The sequence below is a fragment of the Aulostomus chinensis genome, chromosome 1 (genome assembly GCF_037954235.1).
Source record: "Aulostomus chinensis isolate RoL2024-O1b breed Wild chromosome 1, RoL_Achi_v1.0, whole genome shotgun sequence".
Lineage (NCBI taxonomy): Eukaryota > Metazoa > Chordata > Actinopteri > Syngnathiformes > Aulostomidae > Aulostomus > Aulostomus chinensis.
Window position 1 is genome coordinate 60,301,374 of NC_141320.1, and position 16,994 is coordinate 60,318,367.

A 16,994-nucleotide genomic window follows, 5' to 3' on the forward strand; every position below is an offset into this window, starting at 1 on the left:
AAACAAAAAAAAAAACGCTGGGTTTGGGGCTTTTTCTTCCAGAGGATCTTTGTTAAAACATTTGTGAAAAAACACAATATTGAATCGATAAATCCAACAAATAAACCTAATTTCAGGGGCTGAAAACTGATTAAAAGTGACTGCCATGCTCCAGAAAAAGCAATATTGACCCCCAGTGACCTTTTTAAAGGGAAATATTGGCATCAGAAACTCGTGAAAAATGACATTTGGATTCATAAGGGGATTGAAACTATAATCAGTCACGTTCCTGTGCGAGTTTTCTGGAAATTTCGTGTAAAGAAAAATTGCAGTTTTATTCGAATGAACTGCAAAAAGGAAGCCGTTCAGGTGGTAGTTGTTGAAGTGTGTTCGCTGGTAAGCGTGCATGTGTCAACGGACTGCTGCTCCGTCCAATGAGAGGAGGCCACTTCCTCTCAGCTGCGAGCTCTCATCTGATATTTCCTCTCGTCCGTCGCTCCCAGTGCTGCACCAGTGCGATGCTCACGCTGCAACACTAGCAAGCCCCTTCTCCCGCTAACACAACCACCGAGAGAAGGACATACGTTTCTATATTTTCCTTTTTTTCTTTCTTTTTTTTTTTTAGGGGAGCGTTCTTGGTTTTTTTTCCCCTCCGTCATGCCAAACATCGTCCTCTTTAGCGGGAGCTCTCACCACGACTTGTCCCAGAAAGTGGCGGATCGCCTGGGACTGGAGCTGGGCAAAGTGATTACGAAGAAATTTAGTAATCAGGAAACATGGCAAGTTCACTTCGTGTCTGTTTTTTTTCACATTTGCACACTTGTTCGTTTTTTGGGGGGTTAAATTTATTGGTTCGAGGGTAGCGGTCCGGGTTGACTCCGCCGCGGCGTCCCATGTGGGTAAGCTAGCTCGAAGCTAACAATGGTTTACTACCGAGGCTACACGTGACTAGCTAGCCACATGTAAACACACCAGGCTAGCAAGCTGTGTCCTTGCGTCTATTATCGGACACGGCGTTTATGTCGCCCGTGTAGTGACTCGCTTTAAACAGCTGGTTAACGTAGTAACGTCGCGTCCGATGAGTACGTGTAAAATAACCTAGAAGTACTGAGTAGTAGCGAAATTACGTAATGTAACAGGCCATTTTGTTCGTTGCTGCGTATCATGCTAGTTAGCCTCATCTCATGTGACCGGGCTAAATATTGTAGGTGTCGCTAAGTGTCCCCCAAACCATTTTAACCGCAGTTTGAACAATTAAGAGAGAATAATAAATGCCCGAGTTTGCTTTGTATCCCCGTTAAGACGTCGTTATCGAACGAATGAGACGCTTTTTTTTAAACCACGGGAGCAAATTATTGTGAGTGTACACAACTTGCCGTAACATTCTCATAAATAAAGTCCGGTAACGTAAGATGCTAATGCTAGCTAGCTACAACCGCGCTTTTTCTGAAATATGTGCGTGTCATCCCAAATGTAGGCATTTCCAGGTGTTGCTACACTCTTAATACAGGTTCGGTCTAAATAGCTCTGCTTTTTTTTCCCTCAAACTGGGAGTGAGTCTGTGCGCTAATGGGAGTCACGACATTCATGTGTTTTGCTGTCTGCACACCAGCTTCTGGCAGTGACGGGTTCGCCAACAGCCGCAGGACTGCTGTCAACAGGGCCGTCAGATATGGACACTGACCCGGGTGTAGCTGGCAGCACAACCCCCAGAAGTTAAAAAGAAATACATGGACTTAAAACGCTGACCGTTGAACACGGGGAGTGAGTTACTCCAGTGTTAAAATCACATGCGCTTGATTTGCGCTCATGTCCAAAGCAGCCCAGTGGAACCAGTGCATGCATTGGTTATGGAGTTTATTGCTGTGACTGCTGCCGATGGTTTGGGTGACCTCTTGAGACCAACACAGACTGGTTTGCTTAACATCAATGCCCTGAACTCATCTCTTTTTTTTTTCCCCCTCCCCTTTTTCACTGCAACCTTTTGCCCAGTCAATGCATTTGTGTCTGGGTTCTCAAAGCCATTAATCTAAATGCATCTTGCCGGGTTCCACTCAAACGGGAAGCTGTGGATGTGTGCGCACAACCCTGTGGCTCGGTGTGCAGGGCATTACCATTGTCAGCGCTGGATTTGAGCCCCTCTGGGGTCACTCGCTCGCTGCACTTCGGTTAAAAGCAAATGTTGTTTTGTAATCTTAGCAGTGGCGTTCCGACGGCGTGGCTTCCCGAGGTGGTGGTGGTGTTTCCTCCCACACGGATCTAAAATCCAGGGAAAACTCTTGATAATCTGCGCTGAGGTTCCCAGCTTGGGAACACAGCTGTTTGTACGACTCCAAATACAAAACAAAGACCATTTTCTCATGCTTCCTCGGTAGCCGTGCTCGTAGGCGAGAGCCGCCTTTCTCACAGCTCTAACAGTTTTACCAGCTCACACGCGGAGGTCAAGGACCATCAGAAAAGGAGGGAGTGGATTACTGGGAACAAAGATACAGAAAGACAGATTTATTGACTCTGACGCGCTGGGGTTGAGACGTGATTGCTGTTTGTCGGGCAGCGATTCAGACGCACCATATACACCCGCAGCTTTATTCCTAAATTGCAGGCCTGGTCGAGGACACTTCTTTAAGGAGTGAAATCCGAGAGTTTCAGGAGTCAGCAAAGCCTCGTTGGGGTTTAATTTTGTGTTCGTGGCAGGAAACGGTTTGCTTGAGGTGACGGCGGCTGATGAACCTCCTGAACACACAGTGCGCACACTTATTTACCTTTCTCTCTTTTTTTGTGTGTGTGTGTTTATGTTGAAAGCAGTGTCATTTATGTGCAGTGGCAGGCATGTGAAATCCAGATATTGTTTGGCTGAAACTCTGGAATTGTCACGATTAGAGAGCTGACAGCTTCTCTTTTTATTTTTTGACATCTGCTGTTAGCAATAAAATAATTGTTGAGGTATCGGCGCCAAAACGATTGCGGGCCTCGGGGCTGAAGGAGACGGCTGATAATTAGGAACATCTGTCGCTCCCAGACGTCCAGATTTGAAGAGGTTGCTAGGACGATGTCTTCGGACGCTGCAGCTGTGGTTAGCATGTACAAATAACGGAGGGGTTCCTCCCCTGCGTGCAGCAGTACATGTTTGAGCCGCGGTTGGACTGGTGATGATTTTTAGGCGTTAAAAACCTCAATAAGTCTGATATCTCCTTTCAGTGAAGCCCATGGGTGACATCATTCATCCACGATGCCATAGTGTTGTCATAGTCGAGTTCCTTCACCTCTTACGCTCGTGCTAGTAGCGTCATCTGTTTCTGTCCTCCTTCATGCAGCGTGGAGATCGGGGAGAGCGTGCGCGGCGAGGACGTGTACATCGTTCAGAGCGGCTGCGGCGAGATCAACGATAACCTAATGGAGCTGCTAATCATGATCAACGCCTGCAAGATCGCCTCATCGTCCCGGGTCACCGCCGTCATCCCCTGCTTCCCCTACGCCCGGCAGGACAAGAAGGACAAGGTTAGACGCCCACTGTCGCTCCTCAACGCACGCAGGTTTTCGTGCCCCTCAGCAGTCATGTGACTACACACACGAGCGTTCGACGCGCTGGCGTCAAATAGAAGCTGCCACCAAACAAGAACTCACAAATGCGCTGAAACAAGTTAGTTTTGGAACGAGTGATCCTGTTTATCTGGTTGGTAAAAGTGAAAAGGGAACGTTTAACTCTGCGTAAAACACAACGCTGGTGCTCCTGTCGGAGGTCTTTGTTCACCCACGACATCTCAACGAACCCATCCGTCAAGGAGGGTTCGCTCCAGCAAGTCCAGGGTTTGCTTCGAGTCCTGGTTGAGTCCGTTCGGTTTTTCCGTCGTGGTAGAAGCAAAACATCCCAAACGAGCTGAAATCAATGAATGAGTCGATACTGTGTTTTGCACTCTTTTCTGTCAGACTTGAGCAAATGGTGTGTAAGAGAGAGTGTGAGTGTGTGTATGTGGAACCCCCCCCCCCCCCCAAAAAACCCTCCAGTTGCTCGGAGTATTGAAGCTCGGTTGGTGTATTTGAATCCTTCATGTCACGTGTCCTGCAGGTATGTAATCTGACGAATTTACTGTCGGGAAAATCCCAAATTAACTGCCAAGGCATTCTAGCCGGCGGAGAATCCGGCTCGCCTGCTTTACCCTGTGAGTCATTGTCTGCCGTTGCTTTTTTTTTTTCAAATTTGGTTATAGACGCCTTTTATTGAACAGAGAGGAAACAACGCGGGGGGGGGGGGCTGCGTTAGAGCCGCGTCGGTGACGTGCGCTCTAATCACTCAACCACCTGAGTAAGTCTGTTGCCTCCGTTGTTAACGTGAGTGTGAAGCCGTCGCAACGCAGCGGGAGGAATGTGATGCTCCACCAGGTAGCGGCTAATGCTAGCCCCTGATACTGACGAATACCAATCAATAATCACACGAGGAGGAGGCACGCGAGGGTCGCACTTCAGCCCACCTCATCCCTGGTGGGTCTGCTTTTCAGCAGGACTGTAAAACATCTATAAAACAACAACACAATGATGTGGTTTCTCTGTCGTGCAGCTTTCCCTCCGTGATCCTGCTTGCAGACCCTGGTTTATTTCTGAGTCGTGGCTCTTGGATGCAAAGCTTCTGAGCTCATCCTAAACTCTCAGGCTGCCTCGCCCTCCGGTAGTCGGGTGTTTTGTCAACAGAACCTGCAGCTCTGAGGCTGGCGTGTCCACCTACACGGCTCTCCTGGAGTGGACGTTTGACAGAACAGGCCTGGGGCTGCAGCAGGGCCTGCTTTCAGTTTTATTTACTTATTTCCGGGAAAAGTTTGGTTGTGTTGTCCTGATGAAACAGAAGGCAGAGCAACCTGCTGGAGCTCCAGCTGCCTCCTCTCTAATGAATTGGTTATTTACGTTTCCTTCTCCACCAACTGCGACGGGCAAGTCTCCATCTTAAAGCCTCGAGGTCGGAAGCACTGATTTAATTTTGTCCGGTGGCTGGAAGAGGAGAGTTGTTTACCAGAAAGAGGCTGCAGGATTCATGTTCCATGCCACAGAGCTGATCGGGTGTAAGAGAGAGAAAAGAATGATTTCAGGTTTGAATAGTCTGTGTCTCGATGCTTGATCCCAGAGTCGAGCACCCATATCGGCCAAGCTGGTGGCAAACATGCTGTCGGTGGCCGGCGCCGACCACATCATCACTATGGACCTGCACGCCTCACAGATTCAGGTCAGTATCCTGGTCCCCCTCTTCAGATTCATGTCATTTAGACCATGAAACGCCAGCGGAGTCCTGGATGACTTGTAGTCAAATCCTAATGTTGGAACTTTTCCAGGGAAGCTAAAGTCCAATGTGACTCTTACTTTGTTTATTATTTTTTTCTTTAAAGCAGTTAAATTTTAGCATGTTTCATCTCAGCTGGTGTAAAACTTACAGCACTCTATTTCCAGAAAATGATGTCTCGCAGAATTCAGACGTCCAAAATGTTTTTGTTTTTATCGTCCAAAGGGCTTTTTCGACATCGCTGTCGACAACCTGTACGCGGAGCCGGCTGTTCTCCAGTGGATCCGAGAAAACATTCCAGAGTGGAAAAACTGCATCATCGTGTCTCCAGATGCCGGTGGAGCGAAACGGTAAGATAGAGCTCAGGGCTGCAGCGATCGATTGGTTTGGTCTGTGGGTTAGGAGTACTTGCAGGATCTTGGTGGACTGCAGCAGCTTCTTGAATATTGAGCTAACGAGCAGCTAACTTTCATACCGGGCAACGTGCTAGCGTGCTAACAAAGCTGCAAGCTGAGTTCACCGCGAGCTGCCAGAACGAGCGCTGGCCTCTAACGGGATGGTGGTGGCTCTGCTCTCCCCAGTGTGACGTCCATCGCTGACCGTCTGAACGTGGACTTCGCCCTCATCCACAAAGAGAGGAAGAAGGCAAACGAAGTGGACCGCATGGTACTGGTCGGAGACGTCAAGGACCGCGTGGCCATCCTGGTGGATGACATGGCCGACACCTGCGGCACCATCTGCCACGCTGCCGACAAGTGAGCGGCCTCGTGTGTTTATCAGCTGTTGTGCTCACAACTCTGATCTCCAATCAATGTCAATCGTCTCTCTCGTCTCCAGACTAATTGACGCGGGAGCTGTCAAAGTCTACGCCATCCTCACACACGGCATTTTCTCGGGACCCGCCATCTCTCGCATCAACAACGCCCCATTCGAAGCCGTGGTGGTCACCAACACCATCCCACAGGAGGAGAAGATGAAGGCGTGCCCCAAAATACAGGTGCACAGAATGTGCAGTCTGGAAACATGTGACTCAACGTCCAACAGTGACCTCTAGTGGCTCAGCGGTGAACTTGAATTGCTGGTTTGGTGTTTTCCCTCCAGGTCATCGATATCTCCATGATCCTGGCGGAGGCAATCAGAAGAACCCACAACGGCGAGTCGGTGTCGTACCTCTTCAGCCACGTACCCTTGTAAAGAAGAAGCGGGGGAGACCCTCACGGCGCTCTCCCTCCTCCTGTCGGACTCCTCCTCCCTCCTGACCTTCGGCTCCACCACCAACATCCTCCCAAATGGCTCCACGAAAGTGCCGGGTGGTTTCAGCCTACCACGTGTGACTTTTCCAGGTCACGCCCACACATTTCTCCCAGCAGACAGAAAAATATCGCTTCCTCCGCTCATCACCAAGTTTCTATTTATGTTAATTTTCTTGTCCGTCATGTTTTACCAACCTTAAGCCCCCCGTCCCACACTGAGGCCTGGCCTTCTCTTTAACCAAAGGGTCCCTTATGTAACATTTTGTATTATTTGTACTTTGCTCTCAATGAAGCATTCCACCGCGTCGCGTGATCAGACGTATTTCGGCCCAATCTGCCTCCAAAGGAAAGTGCGCACCTCTCCTTTGTCTGCTTCAACAGCTGCTAAAAGTATTAAAACATGTAGCTTAAAGTGGCTAATGCTATTTGTTTTGTTTTTTGTTTTTTTTTAACAAGTCATGCTTTGTTACATCATTAGACCACGTCGGCGCCCAGTCCTCCCTCTGAGGCGTCATCTCTCCCACGAATAGCCGTCACATATCTAGTCGTCAACACGGGACAGGCGAACGGCGGCTGCTCCCAAAGGTGATGTCACCTTAACTGAACCCCAGCTTGATTGTAGTGTTAACATGTTCACCGTACCTCAGATTAGAGCCGTTATCAAGACTGTAACGGGTCGCTTGAGTGTGAATGAGGCACGTTCCACTGTAGGTGGATGGTTCTTTTTTTTTTTTTTTTTTTTTTTATATGTAACATTTCAAACGGTCTCTCGGACAATAAAGCTTGACAATGGCTTAAAGAGACGACGCGTTGTCCGCTTCTTTAGTCTTCAGGTCCTGGAAACCGTTTTGAGTTCATTAGCTGATTTGCGTCTGATTTTAAAAAAAAAAATAAATAAATTCTTGTGCAAAAACTTTTTTTAGGGGGGGGGCAAAATTGTGTCAGACTGCTCCTTTTTCTTCCAGCGCTCAACGTGCAGGAACATTCACCAGTAAACGTGTTTGTGAATGAAGGTCAAAGGTGGCCGTGGCGGCTCGAAACCGCCCCTCTGAGGGACGGCGGCTTTCCTTTGTAAGAACTTTATGATGTCAAACGTCATCGAAAAGCTACGTACTAATTTTTACATGCAGAAGGAGCCTGGGTGTCTGAGGCATTTGAAGAGAGTTGCATTAAACAGCCACCAGGGGGAGCCCTGTGCACATGAACGTGCGTTTTAACGCCTGACAGTCCTGAGAACTGCTGTGTCGCAGGGGCAGGGGCCCCTAAAGGGATTTCTGTGCGGTAAAACTGAAGCTCGGGAAGCTTTTAAATCACTGAATCCAGAACCTGACATGCAGGTTTCGGCGCAGACAGAATCCAAAAACAAAGCCTCTCCTATTTCCTCTGCTGAGGGACCTTTTGAGGGATTTCCAGCATTTGCTTCCAGGAAGAGGATGGAAGGTTTTGTCCAGCAGGGGGAAGACGGGAGCCGGATGATGTCAGATGTCATTAGCATATTTCTGACTATATCTAAAGCTTGCGCAAAAACGCGCCAGTACTGCTGCAACGCGCCGACCTTCCACTCGCCAGACAACACTTGGGTAAGCTCTCCTCTCTCAACACGGCATCGCGCTTCGGTGAAGGGCGTAAATGCGCTGTAGGCTGGTGGATTAAGGGATGTTTTCGCTGAATAGATGTAAAATTCTGCGGAGTTCTTTGTTGTGGATAGTTGTGTGTGTGTGTGTGTGCGCGCGTGTGATGGAGAGGAGGACGTGACGGCGCGTCTTTGTCTTGGACGCACTCTTGCTTCCACGTCTCCCTTTTGTTGCGCTCCAACTGCTTCGCTCCGTTTTTTTTTTTTTTTCAATATAAACGACATCTTTAAATCGGGATGCATCGTTTGAAAACAAACAAACAAACAAAAACCGGCCGTTATTTGTGCGCGTTTTGCTAAAGTTGGATAGAAGGAGAGAGATGAGGGAACGGAATCTGGGCGGTGGTTCCTTCACGTTGCGCCCCAAGGGGGGAGAAGTACGTGACAAGTGAACCTGCGCATGTAGATAAGAATCATTTGAAGTCGTTTAAAATACAATATCGGCACTATTTCTTCTGCCTCTTCACTACCTTTGCTTCTTACCAGCATGGGAAGGAGGAGGTGAAGGGGGGTACTATTGTTATGTAAATGTTGGGGTTTTTTTTTTTTTTTACGTGCCGCTGTTGGATAACGGGAGAGATGCCGGGGCAAATCACACTGGAACGAAAGAAGCCACATAAGAAGAGAAAGTAGTGCGTTTGAATTTTTTCTGGTTGTGGGGAGAATTAGGCAACGCCCTGCTTTAACGGTTAAGGATAACCACATGCTATGGTCCGTTGACTACGTCTGAAGCGACTGTAATCATTGCTCATTTCCCATGTCTGGTTGGTAACTATTTTTCTTGGATTTTTTTTTTTAAACAGATCATTTACAATAATGTCTGACAAGCCCGATATTTCAGAAGTTACCAGCTTCGATAAGACCAAGCTGAAGAAGACGGAGACGCAGGAGAAGAATCCCCTGCCTACAAAAGAGAGTAAGACTGACATTCCTGCAGCTTGTGTGTGTGTGTGTGTGTGTGTGTGTGTGTGTGTGTGTGTGTGTGTGTGTGTCAGAGAGAGAGGTGGGATATATTACGTCACATTTTTCTCATTTCTGCGCTGCTGTATCCAGAGCGGTGCGCGCCGTGTGATTATTAACCAGTTTTTCCTCTCCTCCCCTTCCACAGCCATTCAACAGGAGAAGGAAGCGCAGTAGCGACCCCCCCCCCCCTCGCCATGCACTGTACACACCCCCTCCTCCTGCATTGCCTTGTTTTCAGTCACTTCTTTTAGTTGTATAACTCTGTATCCGAAATTATGAAATGACAAAGATAACCAAGCTGCACAGTGTGCGTGCGTGTGTGTGTGGACGGATGATGCCTTTCGTCAGAGCAGTGGGCTCTGTCCCCCCCCCCCAACCACCCCTCAACACGCGCCACCCTTCTCACGCTTGTCCGTCCGTTTTTGGGAGATGAGGAAGATGGGGAGGGGTAGAGAGAGAGAGAGAGAGAGAGAGGGAGACTGCGAGTAGAGTCTCGGGGGTGCAGGCCTCCTCTCCAGCACCACCTTAACATCACCGTGCATCCGTGAAGCCTAAAGGGAAGGGGCGTGGCCTGCGTCCCAGGAAGCTCATTACACCACCCAACTTCCTGTGTGGCTGCTTTTGCGCCAAAGCTGAGGCGTTAAGCTTTTTTTTTTTTTTTTTTTTTTAATTATTATTGTTATTTCTAATTTTCGGAAAATGCACAACATTGTTTGTACGCTGGCCAAAATGTAAATGCCCCCCCCCCCAAAATAGTTAATATTGTTGTCTGTCATATTTTCTTCTGTATGCACACGAAGATTTCAAAGAGGATTTAGGATCTGAGGATCTGATTCTGGGATCATGTGGACCTTATTCACGGTTAAATTGTAACATGCTTCAGCCGCGTCGCTGAGGAGTTGGCGTTCGTGTCGTTGTGATCTCACGTGTGGGGAAAAAAAAACAAAACAGGAAATAGCAGCAATTGATGACATGTGTTTGCTTTTTCCCATTCAAATTCTTTTGTAAAGTCCCAGCAAGTCATGTTACTCTGTCACAAATCATTACCAGAAATGGAAAAAAAACGTGAAATGTTGTAATAAAAAAGAATTTGTTACAAAGCCTGAGCCTTTTTTGTTCATTTTTTAAAATATTTTCTTGAAGTTTCCCAGCCATCCGACAACATTTTCTCACACTTCTTTTAAGCGACGCTTTCACAGCTTAATTTTCCCGTCCCTGCTCACTTCAGCCCTGGCACACTTTTTCACACTTCACATCTTCAGCTGCCAAAGGTCCTTTAAGCATTACTTAAAGGATGAGGCTGCGCGCTATCGAAGGGCTTAAACATCCCCAGAGCAGGCTGAGGGATTTAGCAGCACGGCGGGCTGCATGTGATGTGTTGTGGGGGGGTGAAAGCATCTTGTAACGACCTCCTGCCGTGAGGGGGTGAGCAGCAGTTGGTAGAAATCTCACTTAAAAAGCTTACGATTGTTGCAGAAACCCAGGAAGTGGCTTCTGCGTGCTTCCTGTGGAACGCAGCTACATGCTAACGCTTAACTGCAACCTTTACTGCAGGATTTTTTTTTTTTCAAATACTTAAAAAAAAAAAGTTGTTGGAATGACAAAGAGGTGGCTTATGGGACGGCATGACCCAGAGGACAAGGTGCCGTCTCAGCAGGAGATTTGCTCAGCCCTTCGTCCTGAATTAGCCACCACCTACGAAGGCTTAATGTCATTAGCATGACGCTGTTGACATTTCCTGGTGAACAGAGTGCATTTATGCTAACAGTTATTCAAATAACCGCAGGAAGCGTGTTAGCATGGACAGGGAGGGCGTGTGTGAGGGAGACGTGTCATCATATGGAGCATGAAACCGCATTTTCAAAGCAAGAATCCAGGTTTTGTAACGAGGGGACATATTTCTCTCCAGGCTGGTGTTATAGGCACATAACAGTCCAGCAGTCCTCCATGTTGGTGTAAGTGGATTGCTGGTAAGTCAGTTTCTCTTAATGAGGTATTAATCTGCATGGAGGAGGGGGGGGGGGTGTGTGCAGGTTAGTGGGCTAGTGAGAGGAGACTCGGCCTGTAAGCCTCGCGGGCCATCTCATGGGCTGTCCTCACTCGGATGGGATTAACTCCTCCCACCTCTCTCTCCTCTCTGCAGGCTGTATGGCTCCACCGTCGGAGCTTTCTGAGAAAGTAACGTAGGAATTAAGGTGGGGCAGCAGGGGAACGGAATCAATGTCCGCCGCTTTAGGGGACAGAAGGGTCAGATGTGTTTGCAGCAATCCTCTCGGGGTGCTATGAGCGCTCTGCCTGGTATCCCATGGCAACAGCTGCTGCTGAGTCACTTTTTAGGGTTGGGCAGCGAGATGCTTGTTATCCTGGAGGAGACCGCCTCTTCCTGGCAAGCGCTGGCTTTGTCAGCCAGCCTGCTGGCGTGTTCTGAATACTCAGATTATGGATGTAGCACATTCTGCTCTGTGGTGTGTGTGTGTGTGTGTGTGTGTAGATGCATCTGGCCATCCCTCTCCTGCAGCCTTTGGCATATGTATGAGTAGGGCGATTGTTGGGCTAATGGTTGCTACATTTTAGCTGATGAACATCCACCACATGGTTTGTTGTTCCCTGTAACGACATTCTAACACATTGCGAAGGTGCTGTGGTTGGCGGGTATTTTAAAGGTGCTATTTGTAAGTTTGAAAAGCAGCTCATACTCAGTATATGGGTGTCGACCACTTTTGTCAGAAACAAGAAAATTCTAATTAAGTTGTAATATACAAGTAGCTAAGAAGAAAATAGATGGTGTCCTCCCTTAAAAGAAGCCAATGCTAACATGCTTGTTGGCCAAACCATTTCAAAGTGCTTACCAGTGGTTCTAGCATCCCCGTAGGCTCTCTTCTTCACAGTCGCTCTCTTGTTGCAGAGAGATTTAGCTGCCGTTGCCTCATTCGCGCCGATCATAACTGTGCTATGTTATCATCTGGTTGCTTTTCCTCAATTATCTTTTTATCAGTTGCTGGAGGAGACAAACAATGTGTCTGCTGTGGATTTCCATGGCAACTAACCAGCCAGGAGCGACATTTAGCGCTGCTAGCGAAGCGGGACATGACTGTCATCACTTGATCGTTACCTTCCGTGCACCGGGAAATATTAACCAGAGCTTTTATGCTAAATATATCAGCCTTGCAGGCGGTTGGGCCTCTTGATTCTCATTTTAAGAGCGTTTTATTTTGATCATTTTATCCGACAAACTCCATGCAGACGCTCGTCTATCCCACACACATTCAACCAGGCGTCTGCGTGCAGCAACTAGGGCCCTTAATTTGTGTCTCCGGCGCTTCCTTTTTGCGCAACGTCTTGACAGATAAAGAGTACAACACGCAGAGCTCGATCAGGAAACCAGGAACTAACTTTTGGTTGCGCTGTGAAATAAAGACCAGGGGAAACACACACACACACACACACACACACACACACACACACACACACACACACTGGAAACAGAAAGCGCGGGAGCATTAAAAAACCTCCAGTAATGTCTCTAACTTGTTGCAGAAATGATTATTACATCAGATCCTGTGGATAGGTAATAGGCCGTTAAACAGACCGCTAATTACAGCATCAAACTGGTGCATGAAACACAAAGGCAGCTTGTTGAGAGAGAGAGAGAGAGAGAGAGAGAGAGAGAGAGAGAGAGAGAGAGAGAGAGACACACACAGAGAGAGACAGAGAGAGGGTGTGGTCCGACATTACAGGCAGCTGCCAGTCTGTAAGCTGGGCCTGATTATCCCAGACATGCTGTGTTACTCAGGCCCCAGGTGGAGCTCCGATCAATGCCGTCTAAATGGTGTTGATGCTCCCCATCGCTGGCGAATGCATTAACCAAAGAGCTGCAGCGAATCGATGCAGGGACAGCAGAGTGAGTCAGAGCAGCTCATTGTGACTTCATCCTGAAAAAAAAAAATATTAAAAAAACCCACTCAGGAGTGCGAACAAAAGAAAAACCTCTCCGTTCAGGAGAACAGATGCATGGGTGTCCGTGCATCCACGAGAAGCTGGGGGGAGGGGGGGGGGGGGGGGCTGCTCTCCTGAGGGCTGATACAAAGGGACAGTCCTGACATTTTCCTCGGAGCAAAGAGGCCGCACACGAGGTCCGTCCACCCTCGCCGCAGGCGCAGATCTGGCCCATCTCCACCTCCTCCTCACCAGAAATGGTGATGCTGGTTCAGACACCTGCCACTTTCGGTTAGGAGAACGATTAGCAGTTAGATTTGAGAGGTGGAACATCCTACAAGGTTGCCAGGTTTGCAGGCATTCATGTTTTAAAACCAACAATTACATATATTTAAAAAAAAAAAAAAAAAAGACGCATCGCACGAGATACAAATTTCCATTTGCTGGTAAAAAAAATAGAACAACATGCAAATGAGACGCTCAAAATTATCATGAGCTTGTCTGAGCAGCGTTTTTAGCTGAGTTCACATTCACCCCTACTTTAGCTTCACTATTTGAACCTGAGTAGACTCTCTCTCTCTCTCTCTCTCTCTCTAGATATTGCTGATCAGGAGCATTAATTACCCCGGTGGTCCTGGGGGAGAGCTGCTTAATTACACCCCCTCTGTTAATAACAAGCTTAGTCATGTCAAGTCCTTAACTGATATTTAATTATGAGACCTGCGCGGATCAGGAGGTGTCGAGATTCAATCTTGGGTTGTAGTCGTCATTCTCAAGTGTCCCCTACACCCTCAGGGTGTGACCTCTGATCTGTGTGTGTGTGTGTGTGTGTGTGTGTGTGTGTTCCTCATGGGTGATCAGACTGATGCGTTTCATGTCTTCTGCTTCACATGCTTCTTTTAGTCAGTTTCAGTCCAAGAATGGAGTTGGGCGCAGCTCCAGACACCGAAGTCAAACACTTAAGGACACCTACATTTCTTTAGTGCCGAGTCATGATTTATCATACGCCCTGATTGGACTCGTGGTTGATTGCAAGCTGCACTTCTCCCGCACCAAATCAAAGAGATGAATCATGTTTCTCAGTGAAATATCAATCCGTTTGTGGCTTATTTTTTTATCAGCGCGGAGTCATCTGTCTATCGCTGCCTTGTCTCGTCTGTGTCAGCTCTCGCTTCAAGGCCTGGAGCCCAGCGGCGTGTTCACACTGCGCTGCTCCTCATCTAATTTTTTTGTCTTCGGGACATCGATAAAAGAGGTGTTACATCATAAGGAGTGTGCAACATTGCAGCGTTGCTCAAACAGCGTTGCTCAAATGCGTCATTATGCAACACCATGCTGGACTCTAAATTGCACACAGGATGCTGCCCCCTAAAGGCTTCTCATGTGTTAAACAATGCTCACACACACACACACACACACACACACACACACACACACACACACACACAAGGGGGAATTTAATACACTTCTTTAAGCATATAAGGGGTTTTACACATGCTTCCATCTGAATATGTGGAGTTCCAGGCAACGCCACACCCGTCGTCCACTTAACCTCATTTAACATACTTGTTTGACACGGTGTTTATTTTCTATTTCCCGTTGGCGAGGTCAGTGCAGTGGTGATAAGGGCTGCTGGCGTGCCAGAGTGTTACACTGAACCAAGGTCAGTTAACAAAAGCACATCGGCTGTACAAGGTACGGCAACAAGGAAGCTGGACTGGTGTGTGTGTGTGTGTGTGTGGGGGGGGGGGGGGGGTTGAAGCAGTCACAATAAATTAGACGTTCAGTTAAATGATGTTATTTCCCTAAAGGAAGACGCTTTCAGGAAGTTTTCATTGCGATTCCAATAAGAAAATGGACGCTCGTGTTTGTCAGAAGCTAGCGAGTGTTAGCTTTGCTAGCATAGCAACAAGAATTGCATTGCAACACTGAATGTGTTCCTTTGAAAGCTTCAGAGATGTTTGTTGTCTTGTCTTTAAACTTTGGAGAGCACCATACTGTAAAATTAAAAGTATAACATTCAGTTGGTGGTACTTTTGGCCTGTTTAAGTTGCCTGAAGGTGACAGAATTTGACAGGAAAGTTGGAAAAATTGTCGGGAAAGTTTCATCGTTGAGAATCATTATAAAATTTCCTCAACTTGTCTCCTCAAGCTCCATCAACTTAAATGAAGGCAGCTCTGACACTAACTTTTTGTAAGTTCTAACAGTCGTTAAAGTGCAGTCATCCAGTGTCTAAACTAAGTTAGGCTAGGCTAAGCTAAGCTAAGCTAAGCAAAAACACATCTCAGCTATTTGCGATGCCAGTGGATAACCCCTTATGCAGTATTTTGCACATTCTCGTGATACATTTTACAACTGAAATATGAATGGTACTGAATGTACCATAATTAAGACATTTAAATGCTAAAAACAAAATATCGTCAAGGCACCTCCACAGTTGGCGCATTGAGCTGCCATTTTGAAGTGTGATCTTGGGGTTCGTTTCATACAAGAGAGTCCGCCTTCTTCTAGTGGAAATTCTGATTTCTGAGTTTCCCCGCAGTGACGCTCAAAGTCACCACAAGACACCAGATGAGATTAGCGACAGATGCTAGCACCCACGGTTGTTAGCTCCCTTGCTAGCGTCGCTGCCTCCCACGTTAGTGGTGGGTTAGAATCCAGTGGAGGGAAGGTTCTCACGAAAAAGGAGCGAGGTAGTAAATAACCCAACAGGACTTCAAAAGCTCTTTGAAGATGGCGTGGCGCTCTCCAGGCCGATTTCACGCGCGTCCCTTTGGCTTTCAGAAAAGAAACAGCTCTTTATGCCGTGAAGGTTGTTGATGGTTACAGATGTTTGAGGTCAGAGATACACGCAAACGCAGCGTAACTGAAACTTGCGTTAAAAACCGAATAGATTATACTGAGAGCGCGCACACACACACACGCACACACACACACACACTTATGTATATATACACAACTGCATTCACAGACCCACACAAAGTCTCTCATGAACGCCAAAAGCGAGAACTGGCAGCTTGCTAGCGGAAAGTTACACCCCCTCCTGAGAGTTATCGAAGCTTTTAAGAACAGGGTGATCGGGGTGTGTGCATTAAATAATGACATCATCATGGCCGCTCTCCTCTCAGCTACATCTGAGAGTTGGGTGTTCCTGAACGCTTTACAACCAAACCACTCCACCCTGATTTTTTACATTACCATAAATAAGCTTGACATGTTTGTTTTGGGGTTTTTTTTTTGTACTGTTTCACTGTGAAGCAACGGCATAGCTGAGATTCTGATTCCCGTTGAGCTCGAGGTCGACTGCAGCCGTCGAGCGTCCACCAGTCAAGGACCTGGCAGCAGACGCGGAGGAATTTTGGAGCACATGTTTTGTCTAAAGGAACTCAATACCCTCGTAGGAATGAGTCCTAAAACCCGGAAATGAGTTAGCGTTGTTATAGGATATCTGAGTGGGCTTTTGGTGAAACGTCTGAAATAAATGTCAGAGCATCTATGCGTCTGCAAATCCAAAATCTGATGGAGATGCTAACTTGCTGCTTGGCCTAGAAAAACACCTCGTCCCCAGAGAGGAGAACTTTTTTGGCGAACGTTTGAGTGCGCAGGCCCTTTTTCAGGGCTTCAGGTTGGAAACAATAAGAGCAGCGATGTTTGTTTGCACCGTGGGATGAAGATCAAGCTCCTGTTTGTCAGAAATCTCCTCAACCTCCAGCGAGGTTGGCAGCAGGTGAACGCAATCTCATAAATCCAGCAGGGATCAGCTGAATATGAGATTCATTAATAGTTGAGAAAATTGAATTGGAGTCAGTTTCTCCGCGCTGAGCGAGCGACCGCACTCTAATCTGGGTTGTGAGATGTCCAGCTGCCAGTGAGGTCAACCCAAAACCTGCAAGTACATTCCTGTCTCCTTGTCTTAGTTCAGTTTGTTTAGCCTCCAGGATCCTCGGGGGAGGAATAAGCCCC

At 47.5% G+C, this 16,994-nt stretch overlaps 2 protein-coding genes across 2 annotated transcripts; both read left to right on the forward strand.

The window, feature by feature from the left end:
* The first annotated feature begins 467 nt into the window (after positions 1-467).
* LOC147272594 (ribose-phosphate pyrophosphokinase 2) lies at positions 468-6,910 on the forward strand. Its single transcript, XM_086194180.1, has 7 exons — positions 468-758; positions 3,294-3,477; positions 5,093-5,191; positions 5,471-5,595; positions 5,827-6,000; positions 6,083-6,242; positions 6,347-6,910. Exons 1-7 carry the CDS (start codon positions 637-639, stop codon positions 6,437-6,439), a joined length of 957 nt encoding a protein of 318 aa, XP_086050306.1. The 5' UTR covers positions 468-636; the 3' UTR covers positions 6,440-6,910.
* A 1,012-nt stretch (positions 6,911-7,922) lies between these two features.
* LOC147272595 (thymosin beta-12) lies at positions 7,923-10,195 on the forward strand. Its single transcript, XM_086194299.1, has 3 exons — positions 7,923-8,078; positions 8,935-9,047; positions 9,240-10,195. Exons 2-3 carry the CDS (start codon positions 8,948-8,950, stop codon positions 9,266-9,268), a joined length of 129 nt encoding a protein of 42 aa, XP_086050425.1. The 5' UTR covers positions 7,923-8,078; positions 8,935-8,947; the 3' UTR covers positions 9,269-10,195.
* Positions 10,196-16,994: the final 6,799 nt, after the last annotated feature.

What these genes read in the sequence shown, in the direction of transcription:
- LOC147272595 (XM_086194299.1), top strand. Translation starts at nt 8,948, where the DNA reads ATGTCTGACAAGCCCGATATTTCAGAAGTTACCAGCTTCGATAAGACC. An exon ending in TCCCCTGCCTACAAAAGAGA is followed by an intron (nt 9,048 to 9,239) that starts GTAAGACTGACA and finishes CCCCTTCCACAG; the next exon opens with CCATTCAACAGGAGAAGGAA.
- LOC147272594 (XM_086194180.1), top strand. Translation starts at nt 637, where the DNA reads ATGCCAAACATCGTCCTCTTTAGCGGGAGCTCTCACCACGACTTGTCC. An exon ending in TTTAGTAATCAGGAAACATG is followed by an intron (nt 759 to 3,293) that starts GCAAGTTCACTT and finishes TCCTTCATGCAG; the next exon opens with CGTGGAGATCGGGGAGAGCG. An exon ending in GGCAGGACAAGAAGGACAAG is followed by an intron (nt 3,478 to 5,092) that starts GTTAGACGCCCA and finishes GCTTGATCCCAG; the next exon opens with AGTCGAGCACCCATATCGGC.